At 44.0% G+C, this 15,154-nt stretch overlaps 1 protein-coding gene across 1 annotated transcript in view; it reads left to right on the forward strand.

Moving 5' to 3' along the window:
- Positions 1 to 14,951, forward strand: part of T265_04265 (hypothetical protein) — a gene marked incomplete at both ends in the record, with an annotated part of 28,287 nt that extends 13,336 nt beyond the window's left edge. Inside the window, 2 exons of the mRNA XM_009168954.1 lie at positions 8,301 to 8,403; positions 14,793 to 14,951. Of these exons, the coding sequence (XP_009167218.1) occupies positions 8,301 to 8,403; positions 14,793 to 14,951 (262 nt within the window). The remainder of the gene's footprint in view (positions 1 to 8,300; positions 8,404 to 14,792) is intronic.
- Positions 14,952 to 15,154: the final 203 nt, after the last annotated feature.

Below are 15,154 nucleotides of genomic sequence, written 5' to 3' on the forward strand. Positions count from 1 at the left end.
TTGGACTGTACGTCAAAATTTACTTGTATTTTTCTCTTTGTGACTTTGTATCTGGCTTACATCAGTAATTTGTTCGGTTCACTAGTGACTCCATAGGGCCGTTAACCTCCACATTGCCGTTCGCAATGTAAACATTCCACCAAAATCCTTCACGCCTGCTGCCTGGCCTCGAATCAAACTGCCCTGGCCCCTGATGAACTTTTGTAAAGCCGGCTCTTTTGATGGAGTAACCTATTTGGTCTTCGTCGGCGCTTTTTCAAAGCGACTGGACGTTTCGCCTGTTTTCTTGTCAGCAGAAATCTATTTCACCCGAGTTCTGTCTCAGATCTTTATCCAGGATTGCCTATGGGACACATTGGTGCAGCATGCTGGATCAGGGTACTTTTGACTGCTTGAAAATTTTCCAGCGTAACAAGGGAAATCACGCACCATGTTTTGCATTTTACTGTCGGATTGCAAGGTGGAACATTCCGTTGATACGTTCGAGCGTGTGGCACACGAATCTCGAGGAGAAGGGACATTCGTGGAATTTTCACAGAGGTTATTGCAACCTGAATTATTGTGTGCAAAACCAAAATTTACTTGCTGAACCTTTGATGGACTGGAATTTGCAGACCATCAGGTTGACCATCTCTGAGACTGGCAGTTATTCGCCGGTCCATGGTATATTTGTTCACAGCGAAAAGTCCTACATTTTGAAGTGGTAGACTTGTTTTTATGGAAGTCCGTTGGTCGAAGAGCGGCTCTTGCATCCAAGGATACCTCTTAATGACACAAAGGAGCGCAATGTATATAATCACTGTTGGGCAAGATATCCTGTCTCAGTACAAGAATCAACCAATTTCGCGCCATTTTAAGACCACCAGCGTGGCCAGTAATCTCATGAATAATGTTTCTTTTGAGATTTCACACTATATCCAATCATGTTAACAGACTGCGGGCACGTACGAAGCAAAGTGGGCCATCAGGGGCCAGTAAATCTGGTAAACTCCCTGGTGCCGCACTTTTGAGCGGAGTCTTCGGTTAAAAGTTCAATAAGCATAAGATTTTGCGAACGCACAGAGTGGAACATGAAGTGCGAACAAAATCATTGACTCTGCAGTGAGGACAGACTGAAAGTTCGTCGAGATGGTCAATTTCGAAAATAGGGTAGAATGGGTTAGTACAGGGTCTTCTCGAATGCGGCCGAAGGCATGTAAACCGTTTGTACGCATTTACAGCTAGGATTTTGAGAGGGCGAAAGGGAACGGTCCAGAGTATGAAAAGAACAGTTGCTGGTGTACAATCAGACTTGATATGGCGGTGCACACCATTGTTGCGATGGCTTTCTTTGGTTTTTGGACAGCCCTCTAACCGATACCATGGTTGAGGTGATCGGACCTGGAATGTGCAATTATGTAAGTAGGGGGGTTTTGGGTGGGTGGAGGGGATCCAGTGGTAGATCAAAGCCGTGAGACCGCGGCTAACTTTGTTACATCTAGGGGGTCAATGTGGATGTAAAGCTGGAAGCAGACTGGGTGGAGTCTGACCACACATGGTGTTGGACTCAGTCATTGCCCATGATCGAAGCTTCCAATCAGCTCAATCTTAGTTCTTTGCTCTCTGTATTGCGACATAATCGGGTACGCATGTTGATGCCTTGTGAGAAGGTAGCCACCTGTCGGAAAATTCAGGTGCCTTTATTTAGAGCACGTCCAGTTTATTGCGGCTTGTACATTTGAATTAAGGCGAAAAATCTAATAGGGGACAATTTCATGGCTGCTGCTTCCACTTTTTCCGATGGTCTGGCTATTTTCACTTATTTCTCACGCCCACATTGCTTTAGACAGCACGAGCTCAAAGCCTAAAAGTAGACTTTTTGGAATTCAGTAGCCAATGTTCATATGGTTCCGGCCGTATCTCTTTAATATCAGTTGTGTGGACCTCAAAATTTCCATACCAGATGTACCAAATAAACATGTGTCTTGAACCGAGAGTGGCTGCACCTCCTGTCAGCCCGTCTGAAAGAATTCCGTGGCCAAGTTAACTGACAGAATTTAGAGCCCTTAATATCTAAGGCACCACTGATTACACGCTTATAAGATTATATATTAACTAATGCGGCTTATTAGTGACGTGATTGGTCATCAAGTAACGATAGATTATGGAAGTAGAAGAAACGCCTAGGATGCCGGCGCAGCCAAACACCCAGGAGCCCGTGGAGCGTTTGCGTTTGAGCGCATTAGGTGACATGCGTCATCACAAATATAGGAGCTTTTACACCTGACATTTAATATGCAGTTTTAGTAACTTTACGGAGTTTATACGTCCTTAGCTTGCACATCGCGGCTTTCACCCAGAACCACTCCAAAGGGGTCATCCTTATTGGGGAGATGGAACAATTTTACAGGTTTCTGCCTGTACTTTGTTATCACAAACATTGTGCCACGTATGCCAGGCGCTGTTGATTAAAGTTGGCAATTTTGGCAAATTCTTGCAAAAAAAGATTGCTACACAGCAAACGCCACGAACGCAGCTTCGTGGTATCATGACACGTGGAGTTGACCTGGCTCACACTTTTGGATACGGGAGAAAATGACGTTTGCCAGCTCTTTGTTAGCTTACACTCCATGAGTATCAAAAAGACCTGCGTGAGTTTATCACCCGTGGCTTGAGCATTCTGTGGACTTTGGAAAACTCTATTGGGGGATGCAAACAAGGTTATGCATTTATCGTGCAGAATGTCTACGCCCACAGTCCTCCTTTGGAAATGCATAACCTTGAGTCGATCTGATCGTGCTTATGCGGATCAGTTCGCCTGCTTTTCAGTCAACCGCGTAATTTAATCCAGTAAGATCTTGAGGAACGAAGTTGTAATAATTGTAAGTTTGTTTATCGCCCTGAAGGCGTCCTGAAGGAAGCATGAGCAGGCCATTACAGCGTGGAAACGATAGGCAACGACACAACCTGGAGGAAATTTCAATCAACGGGTACTTCAGTCGTGTAAAAATCCACTGTGGTTCTCTGCCGGTTCTCTGCCGTGTACATTAGTGCATGAGCGCGTTCTGCGTTTATATATTTATATCCATTTGATGATTTGCCCCATGAGACACTCTCACGCACAACATTGCGGAACGCTTCTGCTCGACATGGCAGCCCGCATGAAAGTTCCAACGCCGTTCAGCCATGGCGCAATCGCCCTTTGAACTTCGGAAATGCCGGTTTTGGACGGCCTGGTTAGCTGATATCCACTCCACCTATCCTACGATCTACAACTCTCGGATCACCAACCGGACCAAGAAAACCTACAATTCCATATCGGTTTCGCTCCAGCTTGTTTTCTCGACCAGGCTAAAATAAATACCGCTGCTCCATGAACTGCACACTCCGGCCGAATCATCTCAAATATGACGTCCGTCACGGGGCTGTCCAAAAACTGAACCATGTCAGGCCAATGATGGCACGGCATTGCCATACTCAGTTTAATAGCACACTTGCAGCTGTTCCATTCCTCCTCCCAATCTAGCCCTTTTGTCTACTCGTTTCATCGATCCCAACTACCTCCATGACATTCATTCCAAAGTGTCGGACCACTTGTTAGAATTCAACCACCTCTGTGTCCCCGTCCAACCTAGCCCCTTCACCTAACTTCTCCACAACAGTGCAACCAGTGAGTTCGCTTGTTCCCAGATTGCACCATATTTTTGAGGCTAAACTTGCCATGTTCTCCCAGTTCGAATTACCCCATCTCCATCTCCACTTTTGCTCGTTGTGACTCCGGCCATTTACCCAACCGCCCAAGGCCACTCATGGCCAGCAATGGTTTTTCAGTTTTGGTTCATGTCAGCCGACTGAGTCTTTGAACCAGTCGAACCTCATGAATATTGTTCCTTGCAATTTGCGAAAGAAACCAATTATTATCATTTAATCCCCACTGTTTATGAAATTGCCCTCTTTTCGCGCAATCTCCACTACCCGCAAATTCCCCAGTGGTGCACCAGTCTGGCTGTAAACGCATGATCATGCCAGACGGTATGCCACCCACAAGTTGGGAGTAAACATTATTATTATTATTATTAACCGAAGAAAACAACAATGAGGGACAAGGTATGACTAGTTCAATGATGAGGCCGGATGACTTGAAATGTTAGTGAATCGTTACTGACCCTGAATGGCGTTTTTCTTTCCTCACGAGATGCCCCAATAGGACCGCTCATCACCCAAATTTTGTGCACATCTCATAAGTTGCCACCTATTACTAATCTTATGTGTAACGTGAATGACATAGGGACGTGGAGCTCACCATACCAATCTATTCGCCAACGCGCTGGCAATAAATGGCAAACATACAGCCACTTCGCATTCAGTGATCTTTCTTTAGCTGGGCTACGTTCCGATTACAAGTGGCACTAAATTCAAAGCTTGAGGTACGCACCAGGCAATACGTTCACTGGGTCGACTGTGTTCACATGGGTCTGGGGTGGAAGAAGACAGTCAGGGCTTACAATTGCATCTAAACGCTGGCATACATAAGCGTTTAAGGCTCTGAGCAATACTGACTGGTAAGCTGGTTTTGACTGGTAGAGATATTTTTCAGTCGTTCCATTAATCCATGCAGACGAAAATCAGGCAAAGATGGTCATTTTTGACGATATATTGTGAAAATTTTGCTGAAAGTTGGCCGATCTGACCACAGCTGTGACCACTGACGAGACGGCAAAGCGCTGAGCATTTTAAAACTCGATCATAAGTTTTGTGATCGAAAAGTAGTTTGAGCCAGGGGCGCGCTGCCGAGGCTCACAGAAAAACAGCCCACAAGTTGTACCAGAGCAATCACACTGGTACCCGGTTCGTCCGGTCGAGAGTACTTTGACCTGCCCGCTGCTGCCCATCTTCATTGGCAGTGTACCCGTGTTTCATTCGCACATGAAAATGCAATTGTCTTTCTAAGGGCAAAGAGCACCAAGCCCCAAATCTCAAGAAAAGTTAAGTTGTACATTCTGCTCAAACACAACTTTTAACAATCAGGAGAATCTCGTTAGAATTTTTGTAGACAAAAGCATAACATTTGTGGCACGACTATTACAGAACACGTACACTGCCGCCTGTACATCATCAGGGAAGTAACAAGAGGCCCCTACTACTAGACTACTCTCTCGTTATTCGAAGTGTTGATCTTCTCGACATTTGTGTTGATAAGATATTTTACTCCCTCTGTTAGCCCTAACGACTAAAAATCATCCTGATGCATGTTTAGCCAAAATTTTAAATTGTTCTACACCAAAAAGAACAAGCTTTCAGAGCGTTTCCCATATAATTATTGTCGTTATATTTTGGTATGTTGGGAAGGTGAGTCAGATCTGTCCACACTCTCAACCGTGAGAATGCTGATCGAAAGGCGCCGTGTGAACTTCTTCCATTGAATGAGTGCTTACACAGCGTAACTTCACTCCCTGGCGGTTTTAGAAATTTTCAGTGGTAGAGCTGTAAATTGCACACACAGCGCCGGTGCCAACCCAACTGATGGATCGATTTCTTCGAAATTTGTTGACCAGCGGCCGTAGACTGTTTGAAGTCTAGTAGTAGCTTTAGCCTAGGTTCTCACTTGTGAATATGAGTCAGTTGTTAGTTGCTTGCCGAGTGCCACCCACCGCATTGCAAGTCATTTGACTTTCAGATACGTGTTGCATACTGGTCTCGTGGTTTCAGATAGTTCGGAGGATCAACCACAGGCCGACCATTCACCATCGGTTTGAGGTTCTAAGAGCTGAGTTTAAGTAATATTTTGGTGCACTTTCGGGCAAGAGGAGGATTAATTTGGAAGCTTGAAATATAGCTCTTTCATTTGTTCACCAGTGACTCTGATAGCTCACGGTTCTCTCAGATATGATTTACTGAATGAGGTTTGGCACGATATAAAAAAAGCGTTAAACCCAAAATGTAACAATTTTAACCAGCCTAAAATTAATGCGGCTAGATAGCATTTTTATGGTTATGAGTAGGCGCGTAACGAAACCTCAAGGGCGAAGAGCTGGGCAGCCATTTCGATTTTCTGCGGTACCTAAACTTTTGCGTGTGTGTACCGTTTGATATCACACAGCTAACTCAAGTGTTACAGATGATCGTAGTTTTGTTTGGCTGGGCACCAAAGATTCTCTTCTATTTTTACCGTTTTACGGCAGAAAACGTGAACTAAATAAATTTGCGGCTTTCCTGCAATTCTAAGTTTAATAACCAATACGACTGATCATCCTTCATTAAAACTAGCCATGCCGGCCAGTGTTTTTCGAGTTAAGCATGAAGTAACGCACCGCTGGCAGCAAGAAATTCTCACTCGGTTGCGAAGGGACTACAAAATGTTTAAAGCAGACTCTGCCGTGTTGATGACTAATTATTGGTTATTGTCGAACAACGTAATGCTGTGAATGATTACATCTACGTAAACACGACATGCGGGCATGCACCTTCCTAACTCGGTGTGGCCTTCTGAAACTGAGGCGTGGCACTGAAAAATAACAACTTGACTATGGAGAAATATTTTGGCAAACTTGGATTTGTATGACAAACTATCCGGGCATGCACCTTCCTAACTCGGTGTGGCCTTCTGAAACTGAGGCGTGGCACTGAAAAATAACAACTTGACTATGGAGAAATATTTTGGCAAGCTTGGATTTGTATGACAAACTATTGCCCCACGCGTTGATCTTGTCACCGGGAAAAATGGGGCTTGTGCACGACTAATTGGTTAAAAAGCGTGATTAAGCGAATATAGTTGAAATATTGCAGATATCGGAAAACATCAAGGCATTTTAAGAAATAAGGTGGATGAAAACTTCTTGATGGTCCATTGGCAGTCTCATCCTCCCACAAGCTCAGTATATGAGCGTCCTGTATCTCCTGCTAGCATTAATGCAGTTTATTGGTAAGTGAAGCGTACCCCTTGTATACAGTTTGGTAGAGGGGTAAGATACAAGTCTGATGGAAGTGCTAAAACCGCGCTCATTTGCTGAGCTTTGAGAAATTTAAACCGGCAGTAAACTGTTAAACATTTACGCACATTTTGAGTAGATTTTTTTGCCAAGCAAAAAATGTAGCACAATATGTCAAACACAGTACCAGTCAAAATACGAGGTGGCCCTTCGGTAGCATGGGTTATAAGAGGTCTCAAATCGATCCAGGTAAATCGTTTGTTAACGAAAGTGTAATTGAAAGATAGGTTCATCTCGTAATTATATCCCAGTCCGTTACATAAAACAAAGCAATTCAAAAATAAATGACCGTCAGGTTAGTCAAAATAGCGGAAGACAGTAGGCCAAACGCTTTTACACAGGATGTGGAGGCGAGGCGGGGGGCGATGAACAAATTTGTAGGCAAACCCAGGCGTTGACAAAGCAAAGTCTAGCTGAGCGGTCTTACAGTTAGCGTAAAAACGGCCAAGCATAAATAAAAACAGTATTCGGTCCGGGTGGTTTGCACAGCAGATTTTGCAATGGCCAAGGGAAAGGACAAGTGGTTTTAGATTGATGCAACAACAGACACAAACATCGAAATTGCTTGAGTCAAACTAACCCATGCAGGCCAATTTCTCTTGCCTCGCGCGAGGCTTTGTGTAAGGTGGTGGTTTCTGGCAAAGCATAAGGTTGAATGACCTGATCACAACGCTATGTCCAACCATTGTACACGGAAGACAATATCTGCTGATTTTTCCTAACCCAGCTGAGTAAGCTGGCAGTGTTCCGCTGGTTAACGGCTAAAGAAGTGCAAAATCTTGTTGTGCAAACAAGGATAAGCTCGTCACACGCACGAAAACTTTCCTTACGAAGCTACATGATATGAAAGTAAACACCATAAATTCTTACGTTCCAGAATGCATCGTTGTGGGTAGTCGGAATGCAGAGGCCGGGTCGAATTCCCTAGTTCCGACTCACTGCGGTAATTACCGAGTTTGTTGAAAATTATGTAAAACTTCTCTTACGTTCCAGAATGCATCGTTGTGGGTGGTCGAAATGCAGAGGCCGGGTCGAATTCCCTAGTGCCGACTCACTGCGGTAATTACCGAGTTTGCTGAAAATTATGTAAAACTTTGCGGTGTCTATCCGAATAAAGTACATCCATTTGAATGCCTTTGTTGTATGCAATCTGGGAACCCCCATGTGTACCGTACGTGTCTTCACGAGTACAGAAAGTAAACCGAACCTCTGGGGATGGCGTCGGCATTCTGAAATAAACAACGGTACAAATACTCTACACATACGAAGGTAAAACGATGACAGCTGATGGAATATCCACATTCTTCGATATTTGTATTGTTTTTTGCACAGGGGGTTTTCCAATCCGAGCGCTCCAGCGTGCACACTTCGTTGCCCTCCTCCGAAAGGCAAGGGCTGCTTTGAAAAACCAAAACTCTTCTTAGGAAACGGGAGTGTAAGAGACCTCTTCGATGCCTTCTGCTGACTTTCTGCTCAAAGATTAATGTTGCGAAAAGAAATCTCAGATATTCTACTGGGACTGTCGGGATGGAGAGTTTCAGGCCCTCTTCTTGCACGATTAGGACTATCTATGACAAGGTAAAATTAACCAATAAACTGCGTTAGAGTGGTTGCACCTAACAAGGACATAATGTTTATTTGTTGGTAAGGTTTTAAACTACAGCTGATGTATTAGTTTCATTGCAATACCGCAAATTTCTCCTGCTATCAGCGAACCTGGAAGCAGAAAGTGCGTTTCTTTGAGCTAATTAAACCTCATTTCAAGTTAAAGGGTGTGGAATAGCTTTTCAAATTTTGTTCTTCTACAGCAACGCTGAACTCAGGTGAATTTCTTCACATCCTTGGGCTTTTCAAGCAGAATGACGATCACAAACAGCCCTTGAAACAGAACAGCCCATTAACCGGCGTGCACGTATTATCCGACGTGAAGCACAGATTTTGTAGTAGAGGTCGTTTGGGTTTGGTTGTTCAGGCATAGGACACAGAATGAGGCAGAGCTGAACATGCATTACTAAACTCTGAACTCCAAATAACAGGTGGTCCTTTATGATTTAGTATGAAGGTGTTGCTGTATCTGTACGGGATATCACGCAATTTCCGATCACAGTTTTTGTGAGACTTTATTATGTCGTCGGGTGAAGCGGTCGTCACACCTGATATTGTTCGGGATTAATTCTTTACCAGCAACATCCTGAACGCACTCATCAGAAATAAGCAATGCAAACGGACCGCTTCAAGTAGCAATTTTCTGAACTGGGTATGACGCTGGAGGGTAAGGGGGCAGGTGATGTTCCCGCTTTCCTGATTGTATATTATAAGGATAAAGGCTCATAAAGCTCAATGCGTTTTACAGCGTAAGCAGCAGGCTCCAAGCTGGGATTCCGTGACTTCATGTTACGTCAGCTTGTGTTTTAGGCCTAATGTTGGCCTCTTCCAAGGCAGCTGGATTTTCCATCCTCGTTTTTCTGTCTCGGTTGCTTCAATATTCCGGCTTCGGTCCCCTCCAGGACCTTCACCTTTCCGTAAGATCAGTGGCCTGCAATGTCAGGCGAGTAACAAGTATTTTGCTTAGTCATACAAAAAGTCAGAAGGGTTTACGTACTCATTGCGTCTCCTAAGAGAAGAGTAATTACAAAATTGATTTTTGAAAGCTCTCTGTCTGTCGAGACGGAAGCAACGAAGTTTTCTGCGCTTATAAAATGTGGGTTATTGAGCGTTTTTAGGTTGTTGCACGCTCATTTTCTCCCAAAAAGAGAATTATCAATGAACGAATGCATGACGTTATCCACCGTGGGTTCAGTTTGTTTGGTTGTGGTAACTAGACATCACTTTCGCCCACCCGTCATAACTCTCCCATCCAACCCGGACTCACAGGCCTGGTCTAGTCTTCATCACCGCTTAACGGATTAACACCGATGCTCAGCCATAAACGCTGGTTGGCTCGTTGAAAGCCAGTCCTGTTGAGGTAAATCAGCTTTGTCACAGTTTTTCCGCCCTACCTAGCTCAGCAACTAACCGTGATATCCCCCCATTTGGTCATATCGTTTTAACACATCACTGTGCAGTTCCCCTCACGCACTGCAGAGTCAAGCTTAACTGCCCCAAAGTCATGCACTCGCACCAAAGACAACGGACATATATCAGAAAAAATATTACCCAACTCAGCGGGGAAATTTGATCATCATCTGTCTTATAATTTTAAGGGCACAAAATCCGATGGACGGACGCATTTCTTATAAACAATGCTTCTGTACTCATAGGTGGTATGGCCCTTTTCCTTTGCCGACAAGCTCATAAATCCCTGAAAAGTTCCGCTTTAGGTTCCAGTAACCACCCCAATTTTTTAACTAAGGAGTAAGTAGCATAGTGGAGACGAACCCATTATATTTTTCGTCACAGTGTCATCGGCCGTAGCAAGTCTATTGTGTAGCTACAGTTATCTCTCACACAGAGTCCCTTCTTTCTCAAGAAACGTTTTTAGTATGAAATGTTATTTCTGAGCTCTACACCTTTAGCGTGGTCGTAAGTATATTTACCTCGGCCTACAACCCCTGAAAACTGAACATATCAATGTTTGTCCAGTCACTGCAATCGAAAAGTGCACTCTCAAATGTAATCTGACACTCTAGGTTTTGTGGGACGCAGTTCACTGGCTTCGCATAAGCTTCAATGAATATTTCGGGGAACTAATGCACAAGTGAGAGTTCCAATTTAATGGTTCTTAAAAAGCAGCAACAAAATCAGGGGCAAAAGGTTAAAACGGCCCAAAGCGAGTATCAAAACGACGCACCCACGCGCCTTCTGAGCTGTCGCGAATATTGCATGACTATGACCTACGAATGGATATTCAGCCTCATTTTCAAAAGTGGTGGAAATGGATGCGACAAAAGGTTAGTATTAAAGGCTAAAATGGTTTATTGGAACAACTGACATATGGCGCCCATCAAAGGAATAAGAGACTAGTGAATAAAGGTGAAGTCTGGCGAGAAAATCAGAAACTAGCATTGTCAAGTAAGGCTTAGCTACACCGTTCGGAACTAAGAACGACAAGCAGGCAAAGCAGCACACTATGTGCTGCCTCCGTCGTATTTGCAGTTGCACTGTACCAAAGTGCAATTCGTCTGCCAAGCAAAACACTTTCGACTACTGCCTCATGGGGTCGATGCATGCAATGCAACGCGTATTTACACGATAATCCTAATTTTCCACTACCAACATACGAGACGAGTGCCCAAAGACTTTTCTCGCCATGCACCGCCTACAGATTGTGGCTAATAGCAGTGCTTTGGAGACTGGTTACCATTTGTCTTACATTTACTTCCTCTCCTTAATTACGGTGCTGTCAACCTCACGTAATGAATTCAAGGTAAACTATTCCGTCACCAGGAGTCTCACATCCCTCATTACTTAAACGTTCAATTTTCCAGTCCACACCACCTCATTGCGTGCTTTTTCCGGTTTGCTCTAGATGTCTTGTACTACAATATTAACAAACTCACTCTCTTCTTTTTCGCTAGTGTACTTGGTATAAATATAACCCTATCCTGTCTCATTTAATCGCTAGTCGTCACCAACTTAATTGCGGTCTACGGCAAGTGTTCATTCTCTATTTATCAACGCACACTACCCTGTCTGATGGCCATACCGATTCCATACCATTCTCTCGTCTCCTCAAGCTTCAACCTTAGACTTTGGATGCCTTGTATAGCCAGTATCCACCCCACTTCGCTTTGTCTAAGATCAGTGTCCACAGAAACCCCAAACTAGACCAAGAAATACCCTCGATTTTACATGGGGTTTGTTCTAGTTTTGCGGAGTTCCTTCGCCAACCAGAAAAAATTCATTGCTAAAAAAATTACACGCATCAGCCCAGTGGTGTCAAACATGACGTACGTTACTTGGCTGTCGACAAATCAACGTATGTCGGGCCAATGATAGCACCGTAGTGCTCTACCCAGTCCCATAGTACACCGGTCACTATCCCATTTATACTGTCGACCGCATCCTCCAGTCAACCTATAATCAACGTATGTCGGGCCAATGATAGCACGGTAGTGCTCTACCCAGTCCCACAGTACACCGGTCACTGTCCCATTTATACTGTCAACCGCACCCTCCAGTCAACCTAATCCGTTAACTGCAAATATGATTAAACTCTTCACCTGGCCTCAGCCTCACCCAGAACGCGCTGATTCTATCTACTTGACCTTTCGTTCCTATTTAATCATTTCGGTGAACTTTCAGTCTATGCTGTCTACAAGGTCAACAATTTTCTATACAGTTCGCATTCTGGCCTGTGGGTTGTCATCACTTTCCTGAGGAACTTTCACACTCGTCTACAGCACAATGGTGTGACCAGCAAGTCTCCACGGTTTACTTGGACACAATGATACTGAGACTTCTACTACGATTTACCATCATTACTACTCCAAACGCTCCATCATCCTCACCTACTCATTTCGTGATCCCTGACCATAGGCCCGGAAAAACAAAGCCACGATGCCTGAGAGGTGGTTCTCGGTTTTACTTCAAATTAAGCGGCTAAATTATGTTAAATCTACCGCTTCATCTGATCCATTGTTCGGGCCTCTCATCTTCCGAAAATCGCACTTTCAATGTCTGGTGTCAGGCAGAACACCTCTTGTTCTACCCTCCCCGTTTTGTTGTTGTCCGTCACTTTGCCTCAGCACGAGACTACCCCCACGAAAGCAGTAACGTTTTGCTCCCCGTGCCGGTTCAGGTGGTGATCACGTCTAAATCGGATAATACCCTATTTTTATGGCATTTCTCGATTTCCGCACAATTCACTGTACCCACAAACCCCCAGTTATGTTTTTATTCTTTTGAAACTTCACGATCATGCATGACGGTATGCCATCTACCGACTGAAGTAAATATGACTGCTACATTACGCATTAGAGACACTTAGTACACACATGCATTTTACAGCGGATTAAAAGAATTGCTTGAAGTTCAAAGTTGATTTTCTCTCCGATTCTAAAGGCTTCAGCTGTTTTATGTTTATTCCGTCAAAGCAGTCTACTAGCCTCAAGTTGACAGCAGTTTGTCTAAAATTAGCAGATCTCCCAGGTCACTATTTTTTCAACACCAGCTGTACCGTTCTCGAAAAGAAGAAAGCTAGTACTTAAAACGATACAACGCATGTTTTTAATTGAGCAAGATAGTCCCAAACTTCGAAGAGTTTGTGGAATTCTAAGATGTTTGCCCCTTTGAAAGCAAAGGTACAGCACTTTACTTTTTGCGTCCATGTGTGGCAATAAAATTAGTTGTTAAATATGCCCGGTAACTGGTATGATAAATCTTTGAACAGAGCTCGCCTACTCGATGGTCAACAGGTGATCGGCAGTAGATGCAACTTAATACAGTTAGCAAGTGCTCCCTCACCTTGTGGTCGTGATAACGCGTCTCTTTGCACAGCCTTAAGATCGACCTGGGGCAACTAATACAACATCCACCAGTAAGTATTCAGGAAAATGCTGCAATCTGGATGAATGCCAGGTCGTTTTCGCAATGGCTTTAAGTTGTCACACCTCAAATAAGCTAAGAATCTTATTCTTTAAGCCATAAGCACAATTTGGCCTCAAGTTATTTTCGTGATCATCAAATCGTAGCACAAGATATTTTCGCGCCATAGAACATTGTATATTCCGGGTTCCTGGACAACATTGTAATACATGAAGCAAGCGTCACGGACGGAGTGCATATACATGGACTTCGTTGCCAGTATCCCCATCATAACCATTGATTACGCCTGTGTTTCAAAATTGTATGGCTGGATTAATTGTGAAAACCGGAAACACCGCCTAACGCTCATTCATAATACAAGAATGATATCTCAGAATTACTTGTACAGCGAGCAGTACACGCCACCCAAAGCAAATTGCGGATGCAACGCCTACCTGAGCGTGCGTTTAACAGGTTCTGACATTAGCAAGGTGAGGGATAACTGGCGTGTCATTGATCGGTTACTCATGGAAGCGCCTATTTTCAACGGCATGGGTTCTGCAAATTTTCACTCGTGGGGAAAACTTGCCATATCTTAGTGCGGTATTTCCAAACAGCAAGACGTTTCGCGACCTTCACACTTTTAGATATGGGTGACGCCAGATGCCACGAAGTACCTGATTCTTCAATATCACTTGGACAATTTTTTATTTCCTAATGACGTACCTTGTGTAATCAGGGTAACTGCGGTGAAAGAAGTTCAATAATACGTAAGTATGAAGTACAAATGGCTCGCATACAGGAACGCATATCAGTGAGTTGCGTAACGCACTGTTGACATTCTAAGTGGGTGAATAATACAGCAGAGGGATCTTGGGGATGCAACACCAAGCGCGTAGCGAACCAGAAAACGACAGGATATTTCAAGGTGCAGATACGGTTGTTCACATGACATAGACAGACAAGGAGGGATAGTGATACTTGAGTGGGATTTCGATTCGGCTCGGTAGACATATCTGACTTAATTTGAGAGATTTAGGCATTACGTCCTGAGAACAATCAACTGGGCAATGAAGCTTGCTGCGCCTTCGAGGCACAATGCATTTATCTGCAAGACCCCTGCGGGTGAAGTACAGACCTTAACGTCAAAATGTTGCACTTCTTTGCATATGTGCTCAGTCCAAAAATTCATCCTCATCTGCCGTCACTTTTTTGAGGTTTGTTGTAATTGATCTCTTTTAAAAATTATTGGAGCACATGCGGCTTTGAACTTCGTGTGCTATGGCTTCGGTAGTGGCTTCACAATTGGTCGTTGAGAAATTTCTAAGTGTATCGTTTCTATCCTTCACAGCATTTTAGAAGGCCTTAAACCAATATATGAGAGATAACTTTGTGGTATTTGTGCGTTCGTCCAGTGATCGAAGTACCAACGCAGTTCTGCGTTACGAATGGCTGTACTACAAATGCAGTAGGCACCTTCCAAGGTCAACCGAATGCCGCGGAGCTCGAAGAAGTTAGTAATTCGAGGGTATTTTCTAATAAAAAAGTACGCGAAGCATCAGCTGTCCAGTGCGGTTTTGTCTACGGAGGCAAAGGAATCAACCGGCAATCAACTCTTATTTTCTCGAACAAAACGAGAAGTAGTGAAAGTTTCTGTACGACCGGCTTCCAGTTAATCGACGGCAACCGAAGACGAGTTGGGCAACTACAAGGCCCTTCTG

This window comes from Opisthorchis viverrini, assembly GCF_000715545.1.
Source record: "Opisthorchis viverrini unplaced genomic scaffold opera_v5_68, whole genome shotgun sequence".
Lineage (NCBI taxonomy): Eukaryota > Metazoa > Platyhelminthes > Trematoda > Opisthorchiida > Opisthorchiidae > Opisthorchis > Opisthorchis viverrini.